Source organism: Oncorhynchus mykiss, chromosome 22, assembly GCF_057628025.1.
Source record: "Oncorhynchus mykiss isolate SJ-2025 chromosome 22, ASM5762802v1, whole genome shotgun sequence".
NCBI classification, from domain to species: Eukaryota; Metazoa; Chordata; class Actinopteri; order Salmoniformes; family Salmonidae; genus Oncorhynchus; species Oncorhynchus mykiss.
Genome location: NC_143043.1, coordinates 17909518 through 17926039, shown reverse-complemented (window position 1 = coordinate 17926039; position 16522 = coordinate 17909518). Strand labels below are relative to the sequence as shown.

General features: G+C 41.7%; 1 protein-coding gene across 1 annotated transcript in view; it reads left to right on the top strand.

Moving 5' to 3' along the window:
* Positions 1 to 16504, top strand: part of b3galt1b (beta-1,3-galactosyltransferase 1b) — a 133877-nt gene extending 117373 nt beyond the window's left edge. Inside the window, exon 2 of the mRNA XM_021579084.3 lies at positions 13990 to 16504. Within this exon, the coding sequence (XP_021434759.1) occupies positions 14233 to 15222 (990 nt within the window). The 5' untranslated portion in view covers positions 13990 to 14232 and the 3' untranslated portion in view covers positions 15223 to 16504. The remainder of the gene's footprint in view (positions 1 to 13989) is intronic.
* Positions 16505 to 16522: the final 18 nt, after the last annotated feature.

The window sequence follows — 16522 nt, the reverse complement described above, 5'->3', positions numbered from 1 at the left end:
ATACACTAAGTTGACTGTGCCTTTAAACAGCTTGGAAAATTCCAGAAAATGATGTCATGGCTTTAGAAGCTTCTGATAGGCTAATTGATATAATTTGAGTCAATTGGAGTTTTACCTGTGGATGTTTTTCAAGGCCTACCTTCAAACTCGATGCCTCTTTGCTTGATATCATGGGAAAATCAAAAGAAATCAGCCAAGACCTCAGAAAAAAGTTGTAGACCTCCACAAGTCTGGTTCATTCTTTCCAAATGCCTGAAGGTACCACGTTCATCTGTACATTCAATAGTACGCAAGTATAAACATCATGGGACCACGCAGCCATCATACCGCTCAAGAAGGAGACGTGTTCTGTCTCCTAGAGATGAACGTACTTTGGTGCGAAAAGTGCAAATCAATCCCAGAACAACAGCAAAGGACCTTGTGAAGATGCTGGAGGAAACAGGTACAAAATTATCTATATCCACAGTAAAATGAGTCCTATATTGACATAACCTGAAAGCCCGCTCAGCAAGGAAGAAGCCACTGCTCCAAAAACCGCCATAAAAAAGCCAGACTACGGTTTGCAACTGCATATGGGGACAAAGATCGTACTGTTTGGCCATAATGACCATCGTTATGTTTAGAGGAAAAAGGGGGAGGCTTGCAAGCAGAAGAACACGATCCCAACCATGAAGCACAGGGGTGGCAGCATCATGTTGTGGGGGTACTTTTCTGCAGGAGGGACTGGTGCACTTCACAAAATAGATGGCAACATGAGGCAGGAAAATTATGTGGATATTTTGAAGCAACATCTCAAGACATCAGTCAGGAAGTTAAAGCTTGGTGGCAAATGAGTCTTCCAAATGGAAAATGACCCTGATCATACTTCCAAAGTTGTGGCGAAATGGCCTAAGGACAACAAAGTAAAGTTATTGGAGTGGCCATCACAAAGCCCTGACCTCAGTCCTATAGAAAATGTGTGGGCAGAACTGAAAAAGCATGTGTGAGGAAGGAGGCCAACAAACCTGACTCAGTTACGCCAGCTCTGTCAGGAGGAATGGGCCAAAATTCCCCCAACTTATTGTGAGAAGCTTATGGAAGGTTACCAAAATGTTTGACTCAAGTTTAACAATTTATAGGCAATGCTACCAAATACTAATTGAGTGTATGTACACTTCTGACCCACTGGGAATGTGATGAAATAAATAAAATATGAAATAAATAATTCTCTCTACTATTACTCTGACATTCCACATTCATAAAATAAAGTGGTGATCCTAACTGACCTTTAGCAGGGAATTTTTACTAGGATTAAATGACAGGAATTGTGAAAAACTGAGTATATGTATTTGGCTAAGGTGTATGTAAACTTCCGACTTCAACTGTATATTTTTATTTTTTTAAGCTCCCACATCAGTACATGCACATCTGCCTAAGAGTTATTTAGGTGAGAAAGGGGAGAGGCGTTGGGCTGTTGTATTTGTTTTTAAAGCTAATTCTGCTGTTTACTTGAGTAATTTCATGTCCGTTCACGGCTCTGTGTAATACCATGACTTGCCTTGAATTCATTCTGGATTTGGGGACTGTCTTGAGTCACGCAGACGGTTAGGTTGGTGCTTGTGACTCCCATCACCCAGTTGATGTGTATCAGCAGCTGGGGTGGCTGCAGGGAGGAGAAGGTCACTGACAGGAGTGTAAGTGTTGTGGAGATATTTGAAACCCAGTCAGTAAGTTACACATTTCCTCCCTTGGTTTCCTTTTCCATTTAGAGGTTCTAGTTGACCTTACACTTGCTAATTGATACGGTTGTCCTGTTTTTGCACTTCATTATACAGAAACATACAAGCAGTGGTTGAAATGCGCCGGTGCTCGCGTGTAGAGTACATAAAATTGGCACCTCATATTTTTACTACTTGAGTACCGTCATTTTTTTTTATAGAATACTGGCTCTAAAATAGGAACCAACCCTGGTGGGGTAGAATCACAGTGAGTATCGGTACCTTTTCCATTACGCTTCAAGCAGTGCTTATAAGTCACATAACAAGCATGTTGATGGGTTTGTTATTAGTTCAGACTAATAGCCGTTGTTACGGCAGGCCTTTGAGCATGAATATTGTACCATAAAGAGGGGTTCCATTCTGGAGTGTACCAGCCTCAACTGAACGCTGACTAATTCACCTCAGGGCTTTACAGTAGAGGTGGCAGAGATGCAGCACAGCAGAGTGCCAAGCTTTTAAACTGTCATAAACTCTCCTCCAAGATGAATATTGCCTGTGAGACTTGAATTATCTCTGTATGGAATAATGTAACAGTGATTCCAATTTTATGAGCTTGTTTTTCTCAGTCTTTTGCGATCAATTTCATTTAGCTTCATGTGGCTTCGCTAGTTTAATTGCCTGGTATATTTTCCCTCGTGTTTTCCGTGCTGTAAGCATAACATATGTAAATTATAATATTTCCCTAATATAAAAGTGATAGAGCAACAAATAAGAGAGGAGGGTTTATTTTTGAAGACGGTGATATTGATCATTTGATTCACATCGTATATCTGAATGTCATTCGTTTTGCATCCCTTCCTCTGAGTGCATGGTAGAGGTCTTCTCGGGTCCACAAAGTTGGACCCATACCTGAACTGACCCGGACCCAAACAGATCTGATCATTTAAACAAAGGGGGATCTGGACCCAAACAGATCTGATCATTTAAACAAAGGGGGATCTGGACCCAAACAGATCTGATCATTTAAACAAAGGGGTATCTGGACCCGAACAGATCTGATCATTTAAACAAAGGGGGATCTGGACCCGAACAAATCTGATCATTTAAACAAAGGGGGATCTGGACCCGAACAAATCTGATCATTTAAACAAAGGGGGATCTGGACCCGAACAGATCTGATCATTTAAACAAAGGGGTATCTGGACCCGAACAGATCTGATCATTTAAACAAAGGGGGATCTGGACCCAAACAGATCTGATCATTTAAACAAAGGGGGATCTGGACCCGAACGGACCAGATAACAATCAAACCCGATTGGACCCGAGTGACAGAATTATTCTTATCAGCAAAGTTGCTCTTCTGTTTAATGAACAGGTGGGTTGGTTGTTTAGCAACAAAACTGACATATGCGCAACTATGGGGCAATCTGCTTTGATTGTTGACAACATGTAAGCCATATTTCGTCTCCAATATTTATTGAAAACACACATTTGCACAGTGAGCACATGTTGTCTTTCAAACACGTTGTTACAGTTGGTGGTTAGCTGGCTAGAGAATCTTTATCATATTAGCATTGACATGAAATCCGTCAAAACACCTCAAAACAAGAGATGGTATCAAGAACAAGATGAAACGAGCTGAAACGAGCCACTTGCTATTCTCCACATGGCAGCTTCTCGTCATTCTTGCTGGCAATCTGGCCGTCCAGAATCACAACAACATGCTGTCTCCTGCCCCATGAAAGTGTGTACATCGTTTTCATGACGTTGTCACCTAATACGTTGGCTAGGCCTTCTATTAGTCAATAGATTCACCTTATTAGCGTCAAATAAATATGCTATAGGATATGCAGGCCGTGGTCTGTTAGACAGCTGGGTCTATCAGCTGTAGTTACATAGACCCAAAACCCGATGACGATTAAACAGGACCCGACCCGGACACAAGGGAAAAGTTTGGATCCTGGGTCGGGTCTCGGGTATTCGGGTTCGTGTGGACCCGTGAAGACCTCTAGTGCACGGAGAGGGCGAACAGAGAGATCATCATCTTACCCAGACGTGTAGTGTAATATGACACAGTGGAACATGGAGCGAGATGTCATTTGAAACATTATGCATATTTTTCGAGATGTCCCTGTACACTCAGGAAAACACAAACCACTACCTGCTCTATTGATACCCTTAAACTTCACGTTTCAGAAGTTTGATGACAAATAACCTGCCGTCCAGTCCATTGTCAGAACGTACAATACACGGACAGATACACAGAGATAAAGCTACCATCATCATTCCATGACTGCTGAAAGTTCAAATTTGCAGCTCAAAGCACCACAAATAGCTTGCCAGCACAGTCAGCGGTGTCACTTTCTTCAGAACCACATTCAGCTGTCTGACAAAAATGTATTCCACACCAAAGCCATTTGTCTCACCAGGAACAATAGATTTCACAAGGTCTGTCTATTGGAACATTTGTAGACTGTGATGGAATAGGCTGTGGAATCAGTTCTATTCTGACCCCTTGACTTTTTCCTCATTTTGTTACCTTTCCACATTTTGTTGCTGAGCTCAGTTTTCGAGTCTCATAGCAAAGGGTCTGAATACTTATGTAAATAAGGTATTTCGTTTTTTTATTTTTGAATACATTTGCATTATGGGATATTGTGTGTAGATTGATGAGGAAAACAATTCATTTAATCAATTTAAGAATAAGGCTGTACATAACAAAATTTGGGAAAAGGGAAGGGGTCTGAATACTTTCAAAATGCACTGTATGTGACGCAGCACGCGATTTTCGGGGACCACCTTTGGCTTGTGGGCCCTACTTTCAGAACTACTGGCTAAAAAAGTATACACAAGTACCAGAGAATCTCCTTCAAACCCACCACATGCTGTGCTGCACCTTGTCAACTTCCATATGGTTCTTCATCACATCTCTTCTCTGCCAGGCTGTTTCGCCATCGGTATTTCATACCAGTAATCATCCAAATTATGTGTTATCATGAGAAAACACAGAGCCATGTATCATGCCAGTAGTCTTATCAACACAATATATATTCAAACTTCTGAAGAAGAATTATAAATACTGTAGGAATCCAACCCCGAGAAAGACCTTCACACATCATGTTGTATCGGGAGAGCTGGTATAAGGCTTTGATGTGTAAATGTAAAGCAACAGCAAGGCTCACATGGAATTATGATACACAATGATAGAGTGGAGGATAGAGAATTAGCTGGAAAACATACTCACGAAAACAGGTCCTGTGTATAAATGGACAGTCTGGTTCGATCGACAAAGTACTTGGACTCGTCTTTCAGGTTAAGGAAGAACTGTTTCTGTCGGTCCATTGGGGGAAAAAAAGAGAAGAAAGGTGGTCAAGAAAGATTTAGGTGCAACCTTTCCCTGTAATGTGTGTATCTGTTAATAGAATCTGGCACCTATTAGAGAGAGACGTGGTTATTGCAAAAACATTTGAAAGTTGTGTCCATAAATCTGCATGGGGCTATAAATCAAGTAATGACTTGTTGTGTACAGAGGAACTGTATAATAGCCCTTCTTACAAACCAGCGATCAAAATACTCCACCTGCAGCCTGGGAGAAAGACATGTCACTTTGTGATGAATGGTCGCCTTTGTACTGCACTCCTAACACAGATTTACCCCTTGTTGTAAAATAAATCTTGATAAATTGAGTCTATTTTCATTGCTTTGACTAATTATTTCACAATGTTGCTTGAGTCTGTGAGGTGTAGCCTACCGGCTCCATTCCAGCTCGGTGGGGTTAAAGCGCCTGCAGCAATGTGTCTGTGTGTGTCTAAACAGGAAAGAGTTGTATTTTTCTTACAGTGTCCTCTCTGACAGACAGTCAGCCGCCTGGTCCAGTCATATAGCAGACATTATGATTGGCTCTCTGCATGACATCCAGCATTATGGAGATGGATTGGAGTAATAAACCCTGGCTGGCTGCCCACGCTACACAACAGAGACTAATACACCGACACAGACCGGACAAATATACAGCGGCAGAAAACATACCAATGCATACAAACAGGGGGAAATGCAATGCCAGAGAATCTACTATACAAGCTGTTCTGTTATTCGTTTTATTCCCTGCAAAGTCGTATTGATTCCTGAAAGGGGGATGGATGCAACATTGTCCATGTTTTGGATGACTTGAAATGCTATAATGAAAACCCCTGTTAAGAAATCTCGAATGAGATGACAGACTCTGATTTACCAGCAGATCTATCTGGCTCAGGTCTGGTTGAAGAAATACTATTGCCACAGGAATCGGCATAAGTTTTACTAGGTTTTCATAGTGCAGAAAGTTCTTCCATGGTCATTTCCCGAAAAATGCTGGTAAGGCACATTTACTTACTTTTTCCATTTTGGCCCCCAGTCTCCAAACACTTAGGAGAGTCAATGACTGAGCCATGAATGTAAAAGAGCAACCTTTTATTGCCACTTTACTTAATCAACTTAAAATGGCAATGTGTCACCGGTAGGCATTGCTTAGTGAAGTGCAGTGGCGCTGGAACACATAATTACACTGTAGGACTGTTAAAGTGAGTCTTTAAGAGCTGTTCGGATCATTCTGTATAAGTGCTGCTGGGTAGTCTCTCTCAGATTCATGCTCCCTAGCTTACCCCCTTTTTGCTGTTGACTTTCAGCATGCTGCCATGGCAACTAAACTGCCTCTGTCTCTCAATCAAGCTGGATTTGATTTTAAACATTCTAAATGTGGATAGATCCCTTCAATAATGTAGAAATTATGTGTGTATTCAAAAACACTCTATCGTGGATAATATTATGAACACAATGTAATTTGCCTGCTGAGTCACGTGCATCACGCTTGGAAGTTGGCATGAGTATGGGCTGTAGTCACTCAGGCTCTCTACATCTGCTAGCAAGGAACTATATCATGGCTGGACTACTAATGCGACCCTGCACAGTTCAGCCTGAGATGCACTGGATATTACTCTCATTGAATTAGGTCTAGCGTTGCACATTGTAGTGCCATCTTACTGTAACTAAGCACATCTATCTGTGAATTATTAACAAATTGAAAAGACAATAGTTTTGCTGTTGCAACTAGTCACTGACAGCAGATTCAGGGTCAATTCAATGATTTTAATGCACAGGAGCCAAATGTAGCTGGGAATTTTTGAAACATAACTTTAAAAATGGTTCAGTGCGTGCAGTGTGTGTCGGGGAGCATTGCAGGCAGACCTTGTGCTACTGGGATGTCTTTGTCCAGAACATTCTTTGCGTTAACTTTTCAGGTTGACGAGAGATGAGATGTACTTCTATGTTTTATAGCCAAGAAAGAATGGAATTTACAAGCTGAAAATAATCGGGTCCGTAACTACATGTGAAGACACCGAGGTCCAGACCTCTGACATGTTTTATAATAAAATATGTATACTGTATATTGTATACATTAAAGAAAATCAGTTACGGGTCAACATCTAAATATTGCTTCCAGAGTTGACCAAAGCTCAGAACGCTTATATTCTTGATCTGACTAATCGCACCTGCCTATTTGCAAACGATTGGAATCGTGAACAGTGGTTTGTTGGTTATGTTCACCTGCGTCCCCTGGATTTGCCTCCCGGACATGAAACAAACTACCCGTCTGCTCAAGTGGAAACGCTGCTGACAGTGTGTTTGCGAGATGCCGGGCAGAAGGCCATTCTAAAACCTCCCCGAGACTCCTGACGTGTCTACAGACATCCCCCAAAATCATGGGCATTAATATGGAGTTGGTCCCCCTTTGCTGCTATAACAGCTTCCATTCTGTCACAAGAGCATTTGTGAGGTTGGGCACTGATGATAGGCGGTTAGGCCTGGCCCGCAGTTGGCAATCCAATTCATCCCAAAGATATTCGATGGGGTTGTGGTCAGGGCTCTGTGCAGGCCAGTCAAGTTCTTCCACACCGATCTCGAATAACCATTTCTGTGTGGACCTCGCTTTGTGCATGGGGGCATTGTCATGCTGAAACAGGAAAGGGCCTTCTCCAAACTGTTGCCACAAAGTTGGAAACACAGAATCGTCTACAATGTCATTCATTGTATGCTGTAGCGTTAAGATTTCCCTTCACTGGAACTAAGGGGCCATGAAACAACCAACAAATAAAGCCCCAGAATATTATTACTCCTCCACCAAACTGTACAGGTGGCAATATGCATTCGGGCAGGTAGCATTCTCCTGACATCTGCCAAAGCCAGATTCGTACGTCGGACCTCCAGATGGTGAAGCGTGATTCATCACTTCAGAGAACGAGTCTCCACTCCACTGAGTCTAATGGCGGCGAGCTTTACATCACTCTAGCCAAAGCTTGGCATTGCTCATGTTGATATTAGGCTTGAGTGCGGCTGTTCGGCCATGGAAAACCATTTCATGAAGCGCCTGACGAAAAGTGCTGACGTTGCTTCCAGAGGAAGTTTGGAACTCGGTAGTGAGTGTTGCAGCCAAGGACAGAGGATTTTTTTACACGCTACGCGCTTCAGCACTCGATGGTCCCACTCTGTGAGCTCGTGTGACCTACCACATCGCGGCTGAGCCATTGTTACACATAGACATTTCCACTTCACAATAACAGCACTTACAGTTGACCAGGGCAGCTCTAGCAGGGCAGAAATTTGACGAACTGACTGAAAAGGTGGCATTCTATGACTGTGCCATGTGAAAACTCACTGAGCTCGTCAGTAAGGCCATTCTACTGTCAAGGTTTGTCTACGGAGATTGCATGGCTGTGTGCTCAATTTTATACAGCTGTCAGCAACGTGGCTGAAATAGCCAAATCCACTAATTTGAAGGGTTGTCCACATACTTTTGTATATATAGTGTATGTCAGTCAGATAGCAAGCTACCAGCAGAAACTTATATTTCAGTAATGTTGAAGGACTCTAGTATTAGGCTTCTCATTCAGCAAGAAAGATGAAGAAGGATGAAGTAAGAAGCTAACGTTATACGGAGCCTACCTCAGCAGGCTACTAATTCTCATAATAACTTTTAATTACAGAGAGTAGGCTACTGAGACACAGTAAAGTGGTGAGACTGTGGCAGGCTGCAAATGCATGCAGGAGGAAGCAGAGATTCTGAAAATCAACCTGCAATAGAGAATTCTGGGAAATATTATAATACTGGGCGTGGTTTTGAGCAAAGATACATTTGTAATTTTACTCAACAAGCTAGTTCAAATCCAGCTCACTTTGAGCGGAGTTTGTTGAGTAAACAAACGTTAACACACAGGATCAAATTCTTGTCCTTTTGAAGTCCACTCAACTCGCAGAATAACGCTGATTAAGCAAGTGGTTCAGTTGTCTTTTTAAACATTGAAGGCCACTTTATTCAATAAATAAGATGTATGGAGAATGGAAGCAGGCTGAAGAACTCAGTTAATAGAATAGTGTCTCCACAGAGAAATAACACATTTGCAACACACTGTGCCTTAGACTGATGCTTTGTTACTGCTAGCTTTCTCAATCTCAAGAAAATCATCAGCAGACAGCTAGACAAAAGGAAATCAGGGGGACAGAGGGAGATTCAGAGTGTATTTTTCACAGTGGAAGAAGAGAATGAGAAATGATTTAGGGGAAAGAATGGAGGTGCAGTAATGACTTTGTGATGGAGGGATAGTGAGGATAAGGCCGATATAGAATAGAAAGATTGAGATTGATGGGTTTTTCTGACGGTCATGGCTGCCAAAAAAAGGAAATATATACAGTCTGGGGTTCTACCAGTGGTGTGACCAATTAGAAACAAATTGTCTTTAACAGACAGGGAGGACAAGGTGTATATTGAAGAGCATGCACAGTACATTATATGTGAACACAGTCCATCAACTGGTTTTAGTCAACGTCACTATCTACTGATATGAATCAGCGTTTATTCTCACGAGAGGCTAAAGTTGACCATCATTTTGATGTGAATTCTAAAATAAGTTTGGAATGTTTTTACAGTACCTATTGTACTTTCTACATGGAATCGGTTATTTTACCGTTTGAAAACAGTTAAAACCAGTTTTCACAGACTTGCTTTAGTAGAATAAAATATATTTCTAATTGTGTGATAAAGCTGTTGATTCCCAGTGCCTATGATAGAATACTGCAATACCAACGACTGTAAAAGAGCACACCACCAATAATTGGATTCTATGAAAAAGGGGGTAAAATTCCCCCCCAAAAAAAGAGAGCACACCACAATCTCACCATCTTCCACCATCTTGTGTGTTTTATTTTATTCTTCATGTAAATCTGCATTGTTGAGGAAGGGCTTGTGAGCAAGCATTTCACGGTAAAGTTGATTCGATTTAAAAAATGTTATTTAGTTAGGTCAATATGTTTGTCTGGTAGGCTGGACTCTGTTTTATAGGCAGAAATACTCAAGATGTCAGAATACCTATCACACAGATTTGGATCTGACTGAATTAAGCCAACCTGTGACCAACCTGTGGTTCTAAAGCATTGATAACGCCTTGATATGCTATCACTTATGACTCCCAGATAAAGATAAACCCTTATGCGCTATAGCACCAACCACCTGTTCTAATGATACAAAAGGACACCACAGTCTAGTACCTCCACACCGTCTAGACATCTCTGGATTGTCCCAAAATATGAGGGTGTTATACAGTACATGGATGTGAGATTTCAGTAGGCTCAGTAATAGCACCATGATAGCAGTCTATTATTCCCCCCATAGATGATAGCATTTCCTCTCCAGGAGAAAAGCTTATTACTGAGCGATGTTCCCCTTCACCAGCATATCTGTGTCATAGAGTGCAGTCAGACCGAGCACTGCCAAAACCAGAGCTGCTCTGGACCCGGGGAGACAGAGAGCTCACACCATCAGTACCTCTGTTCTACTTGTCATATTATTTTCAACCAACCTGTCTTATCTTTAAAGGGACGTTTGTCCATGCAAGTTTAATGTGGAGGATTAGTGTGGACACATGGTGGACTGAGATAAATCTGTTCTCAAACAGTAGGCATAGGCCAGACATTTAAATTGATTCCATAAATGTGGAGCCCTGTAGGAAGCTGTTGTAGTAGCTTCTTCTACATGCAGCTCTATACAGCGCATTCGGAAAGTATTCAGACCCCTTTTTCCTCATTTTGTTACATTACAGCCTTATTCTAAAATGGATTACAAATCAAAAAAATCCCTCATCAATCTTCACACAATACCCCATAATGACAAAGCAAAAACAGGTTTTTAGAAATGTGTTATTAACATAATTATTCAGACCCTTTGCTATGAGACTCCAAATTGAGCTCAGGTGCATCCTGTTTCTATTGATCATCCTTGAGATGTTTCTACAACTTGATTGGCATCCACCTGGGGTAAATTCAATTGATTGGACATGATTTGGAAAGGCACACACCTGTCTATATATGGTTGACAGTGCATGTCAGAGCAAAACAAAGCCATGAGGTCGAAGGAATTATCCGTAGAGCTCAGAGACAGGATTGTGCCGAGGCACAGATCTGGGGAAGGGTACCAAAACATTTCTGCAGCAATGAAGGTCCCCAAGAACACAGTGGCCTCCATCATTCTTAAATGGAAGAAGCCAAGACTCTTCCTAGAGCTGGCTGCTCCCAGCCAAACTGAGCAATCGGGGGAGAAGGTGCCTTGGTCAGGGAGGTGACCAAGAACCCAATGATCACTCTGACAGAGCTCCAGAGTTCCTCTGTTGAGATGGGAGAACCTTCCAGAGGGACAACCACCTCAGCAGCATTCTACCAAACAGACCTTTATGGTAGAGTGGCCAGATGGAAGACACTCCTCAGTAAAAGGCACATGACAGCCCACTTGGAGTTTGCCAAAAGGCACCTAAAGGACTCTCAGACCATGAGAAACAAGATTCTCTGGTCTGATGAAACCAAGATTGAACTCTTTGGCATGAATGCCTAGCGTAGCGTCACTTCTTGAGGAAACCTGGCACCATCCCTACAGTGAAGCATGGTAGTGGCAGCATCATGCTGTGGGGATGTATTTCATTGGCAGGGACTGGGAGACTAGTCAGGATCGAGGGAAAGATGAACGGAGAAAAGTACAGAGAGATCCTTGACAAAAACCTGCTCCAGAGCGCTCAGGACCTCAGACTGGGGTGAAGGTTTACCTTCCAAGAGGTCTAACCTTCCAAGAGGTCTAACCTTCCAAGAGGTCTAACATATCTGGAGAAAACTGAAAAAAGCTGCACAGCGACGCTCCTCGTCCAACCTGACAGATCTTGAGAGGATCTACAGAGAAGAATGGGAGGAACTCCCAAGAAGACTTGAGGCTGTAATCGATGCTAAAGGTGCTTCAACAAAGTACTGAATAAAGGGTCTGAATAAGTAGCAAGTCGCCGAGTGGTTGGAGCGTTGGGCCAGTAACCGAAAGGTTGCTAGATCGAATCCCCAAGCTGACAAGGTCAAACTCTGTTGTTCTGCCTCTGAACAAGGCAGTTAATCCACTGTTCCTAGGCCTTAACTGACTTGCCTAGTTAAATAAAGGTTAAAATAAATGCATTTATTATATATTGATTTTTTTTTCATACATTTGCAAACATTTCTAAAAACCTGTTTTTGCTTTGTCATTATGGGGTATTGTGTGTAGATTGATGAGAAAAGATAAACAATTTGATACATTTTAGAATAAGGCTGTGACGTCAAGGGGTCTGAATACTTTCCGAATGCACTGTAGATGCTGTTGACTTACACTGTATTCATTTAATTAGTTTGATTCCAAGGGGGCTTTTTAACCCCAGGTTTTGATTCCATGGAGAATAACCAAAGATGCAAATTGTGAGGGGCTCATTCTGGAGCATTTGCTGTCATCAATAGCATGCAGAGATGTGTCCTCAGCTCACTGCAGTGTCATTAAACAGGTGCTTGCCAAGGTCGCTTATCATATGCAGGAGCATAACAAAGAGCCTGTAATGTCTCTGTCTGAGTTAAAGATTTACATTAAGGATTACACAAACAAGCAGTTTGAAGTAAACACCTTCCTTATACCGCCTCAGTGCAGCTCTGAAGTAATGAACAGTTATGTCAGGAGATCTTTGTTCTGGTTCTTTTTTTTTCTCTCTCCCTTTTGCTTTTTGATGGATACAAAATAGACCAGACAAAATCATTAAAACGCTATGCTTGGATAAATGGAGCTTGTAAAATATTTTTTTTAGTGACAGGTGGACAAAAGTATAAAGTCAGATCAATTATGTTTATTCTGCTTTCTCTTTTGTTGCTTCCGTGTCCCCAGTATAGTACAGTACTCTAATAATGATATGTCCTTTAATGTGCCACGTTCATTGTCACTACTTTAATATGCCTTTGTGCTGCAGATTTCATTTCAGAATGTGCATCTCAGTTATTGTTATAGCTACCATAGGCATTAAGTATCCTATCTGGTCTTGTTAAATAGATAGTCCATTATGTTAATTAGATTGAAATTGGAAATGTGTGCAGCAGTCTTACCATTTACTACCTCTGGCCCGTCATTGCAGTGTTTTCTAAAGCATAAGGGTCTATAAAGTGGGTAGCTGTACAGTATGCCAAGTATGCTGTGTGTAGCCAAAGCACTAGCAACATGCACTTTGTTAGCACTAGCAACATGCACTTTGTTTTTGTCTGTAATAGACAGTAATTGCCCAATTATTCCATTCCAGAGATTTCTAAATGTATCACTACCACTAATTAATAAGAATAGTATCTTTATTACTGTACCAACAATATGTAGTGTCATTTTTTTGTGTGTTTGGTGATGGTATTACTGGCTTGGTGTCAGAGTTATATTAATACGCTGAATGGGGATGCCCTCTTTCTAGGACCTATAGGGGAAGATTATGGCACTTTGTGGTTGGCAGCATTTAGCCATTTCCTAAAAGCATTAGTCTGAGTCTAAGGCCTTGTGTGAGAGATAATAATTACATCAGACTGCATTACCGTACAATCTGAGTAGATTCTCTCACAGGACTTCTGATACTTTTCAATTATCCAAAATATCAAAATACTTTTTCAATGTCACCCGAGCTGGGTTTTTGAACAGCTGAGAACTCATACAATTCTGTATTAGCATTTTATTTTATGGTGCACCCTACTGTGTGAAAGCTAAGCTTAGTCTAGAGGCAGTAGAAAGATAACTCTTATCAAAAGCTGTTGGTTGTAACTGCTGAGTCCTGATTTTAGAGAAACTCTAACACTACTTGATAAAACTTTGTATTATTTTATTTAGCAGACGGGTGTGCTTGCTGAACCTATTAAGATCTATCTTTTTGTTCTGGCGTTAACATGTTATTTCTCTATTTTTCAGATGTAAATGGAGACGCACAAGTGTCAAGAAGAAAAACAGGACATCTGCACGGTTTCAAACCGGATTTTCATTAAAAGGCAAACAACGATATCCCATCACTTTCCTCTAAAACAATCCATTACTGACAATTAATGTCAAGCAGCACATCAGTGCAGCATTATGCTGCCTTGCTGGAAGGAACACTGCTAATGGAAAGAAAGCCTTTTAAGATTCAATACATTAAATACATATAAATGCACCAGAATGCCTTCAAAAGTCTCATGCTTGTACGTGTTGACGGTTGTTTGCTGGGCAAGTGCTCTTTGGTACTTGGGTATATCCCGGCCGACATCCTCCTATGTCAGTGGGCAGATGTCTTTGCCGATCCGGAAGACTGTGAAAACCCTTAAGAACACTACGTTCAGCAACATCCGGACGCGAACGCTGAACCCACACGCCTTCGACTTTGTCATCAACGAGCCTAAGAAATGTGAGAGCAACACGCCCTTCCTGGTCATCCTGATCAGCACCACACACAAAGAATTCGATGCCCGTCAGGCCATCCGGGAGACCTGGGGAGATGAGAGCACCTACAGCGACATCCGCATCATCACCCTCTTCCTGCTGGGCCGCAACACGGACGCCGTCCTCAACCAGATGGTGGAACAGGAGAGCCAGATCTTCCACGACATTGTGGTGGAGGACTTCATAGACTCGTATCACAACCTCACCCTCAAGACCCTGATGGGCATGCGCTGGGTGGCCACCTTCTGCTCCCAGGCCCAGTACGTCATGAAGACGGACAGTGACATTTTCGTCAACATGGACAATCTGGTCTACAAGCTTCTGAAGCCCACCACCAAGCCCAAGAGGAGGTACTTCACGGGCTACGTCATCAACGGCGGTCCCATCAGAGACATGCGCAGTAAGTGGTATATGCCCAGAGACCTGTACCCCGAGGCTAAGTACCCCCCCTTCTGCTCGGGCACAGGGTACGTGTTCTCAGTGGACGTGGCTGAGCTGATCTATAAGACCTCTCTGCACACCAGACTGCTCCACCTGGAGGACGTGTACGTGGGACTGTGTCTGAGGAAGCTGGGCATCCACCCCTATCAGAACAGTGGCTTCAATCACTGGAAAATGGCCTACAGCCTGTGTAGGTACCGTCGTGTTATCACTGTCCACCAGATTTCACCGGAAGAAATGCACCGGATCTGGAACGACATGTCCAGCAAGAAACACCTCCGATGCTAGCACCTGGGGACAACTTGGACCCTTCTTCTGTTTTGTTTTGTTTTTTTACCTCTCAACCTGGTGTTCTAACAAAGTTGTTTTCATTTTCTGACAACATTAGTTCTCTATAGGCTACTAGTATACTTCTACTGAATCCAATGTAGCTGTTGGGTGCATGAGGCTTGTAAAGTGCATGTTCTCATTCAAACACACACTAAGATAGTGTTGTTGCCAGTCATTTTGTAATCTCTGGTCTAGAGCTGTAGACTTCAACAACTCATTTCGATGAACATTTACTCTGTACATTTACAAGTGAAACCAGAGAGGTATTACTGAAAGACAAAATGATGTATATGTCAGTGCAAGTGTCTATCTACTTTCTGCCAAGTTCTCATGCTGTTTTGGGGATGGTACTTCCTTACAGCAGGAGAAAGCCTCCCCCACACCATGTCTCATCCCTCCTACCAGGCTTATGGATGGTCAACAGTTGTAGGCTACACCATAGTAAATACACATTGAAATAGAAACTAATGCTGCAACAATGAAAACAACAATATCTATATTCTGCAAATGTAGAACAAGTTGGAATGTTAATTGTTCTTTTCTATTGTTGCGATTTAATAAGAAATTAATACATCTCTACTGGATGTACTCTATCACTATTGGTAGTGATGTTCACTATTCACTATTGTTCAAAACTACATGTGTGGGTCAAACAGATGTTATAAATGTGATCCCCCCCCCCTCCCTGGATATCTTTGTTTACATATTGGTGTAAATGTAACTGCCTCTTCATCTGGGAAGAGACAGGAAAATGCTTTTTACATTTAGATGTCATTGATCATTTCTACTCAAATTATTTTCTTACAGTGTACTTGAAGTATTTCATGGTGTCGTGCTACCTGCTTCTGATAAAACTGGCTACTATTACTGTACTCTACGTAGGTCGGATTCACGACCACGACCAAGTATCAACAGACGTTACATATCATCTTGTGCACGTGGCAATTTACATAGTAACTTTTATCTAAATTCCCAAGTGAATCTATTATAATGTGTTATTTGGCATATCTTTACTGAATCACTGCTATAGAAATAATGGGAAATAATTCAATTTTCTGGAACTTGGGATAGCTGTTATGACCCAAATGTCATTTTCAAATGTTTATTATTATTTTTGAAGTATTTAGTATTATAAGCTATTGTGACATTTGACTGTGAAAGTATAAAGATATATCCTGAAGGAGGTTGTTGTGATATAAAGTATGTTTTTTTTACATAAAAAAATATTCATACTTGAAAAGTAATGAAACCTATTCAA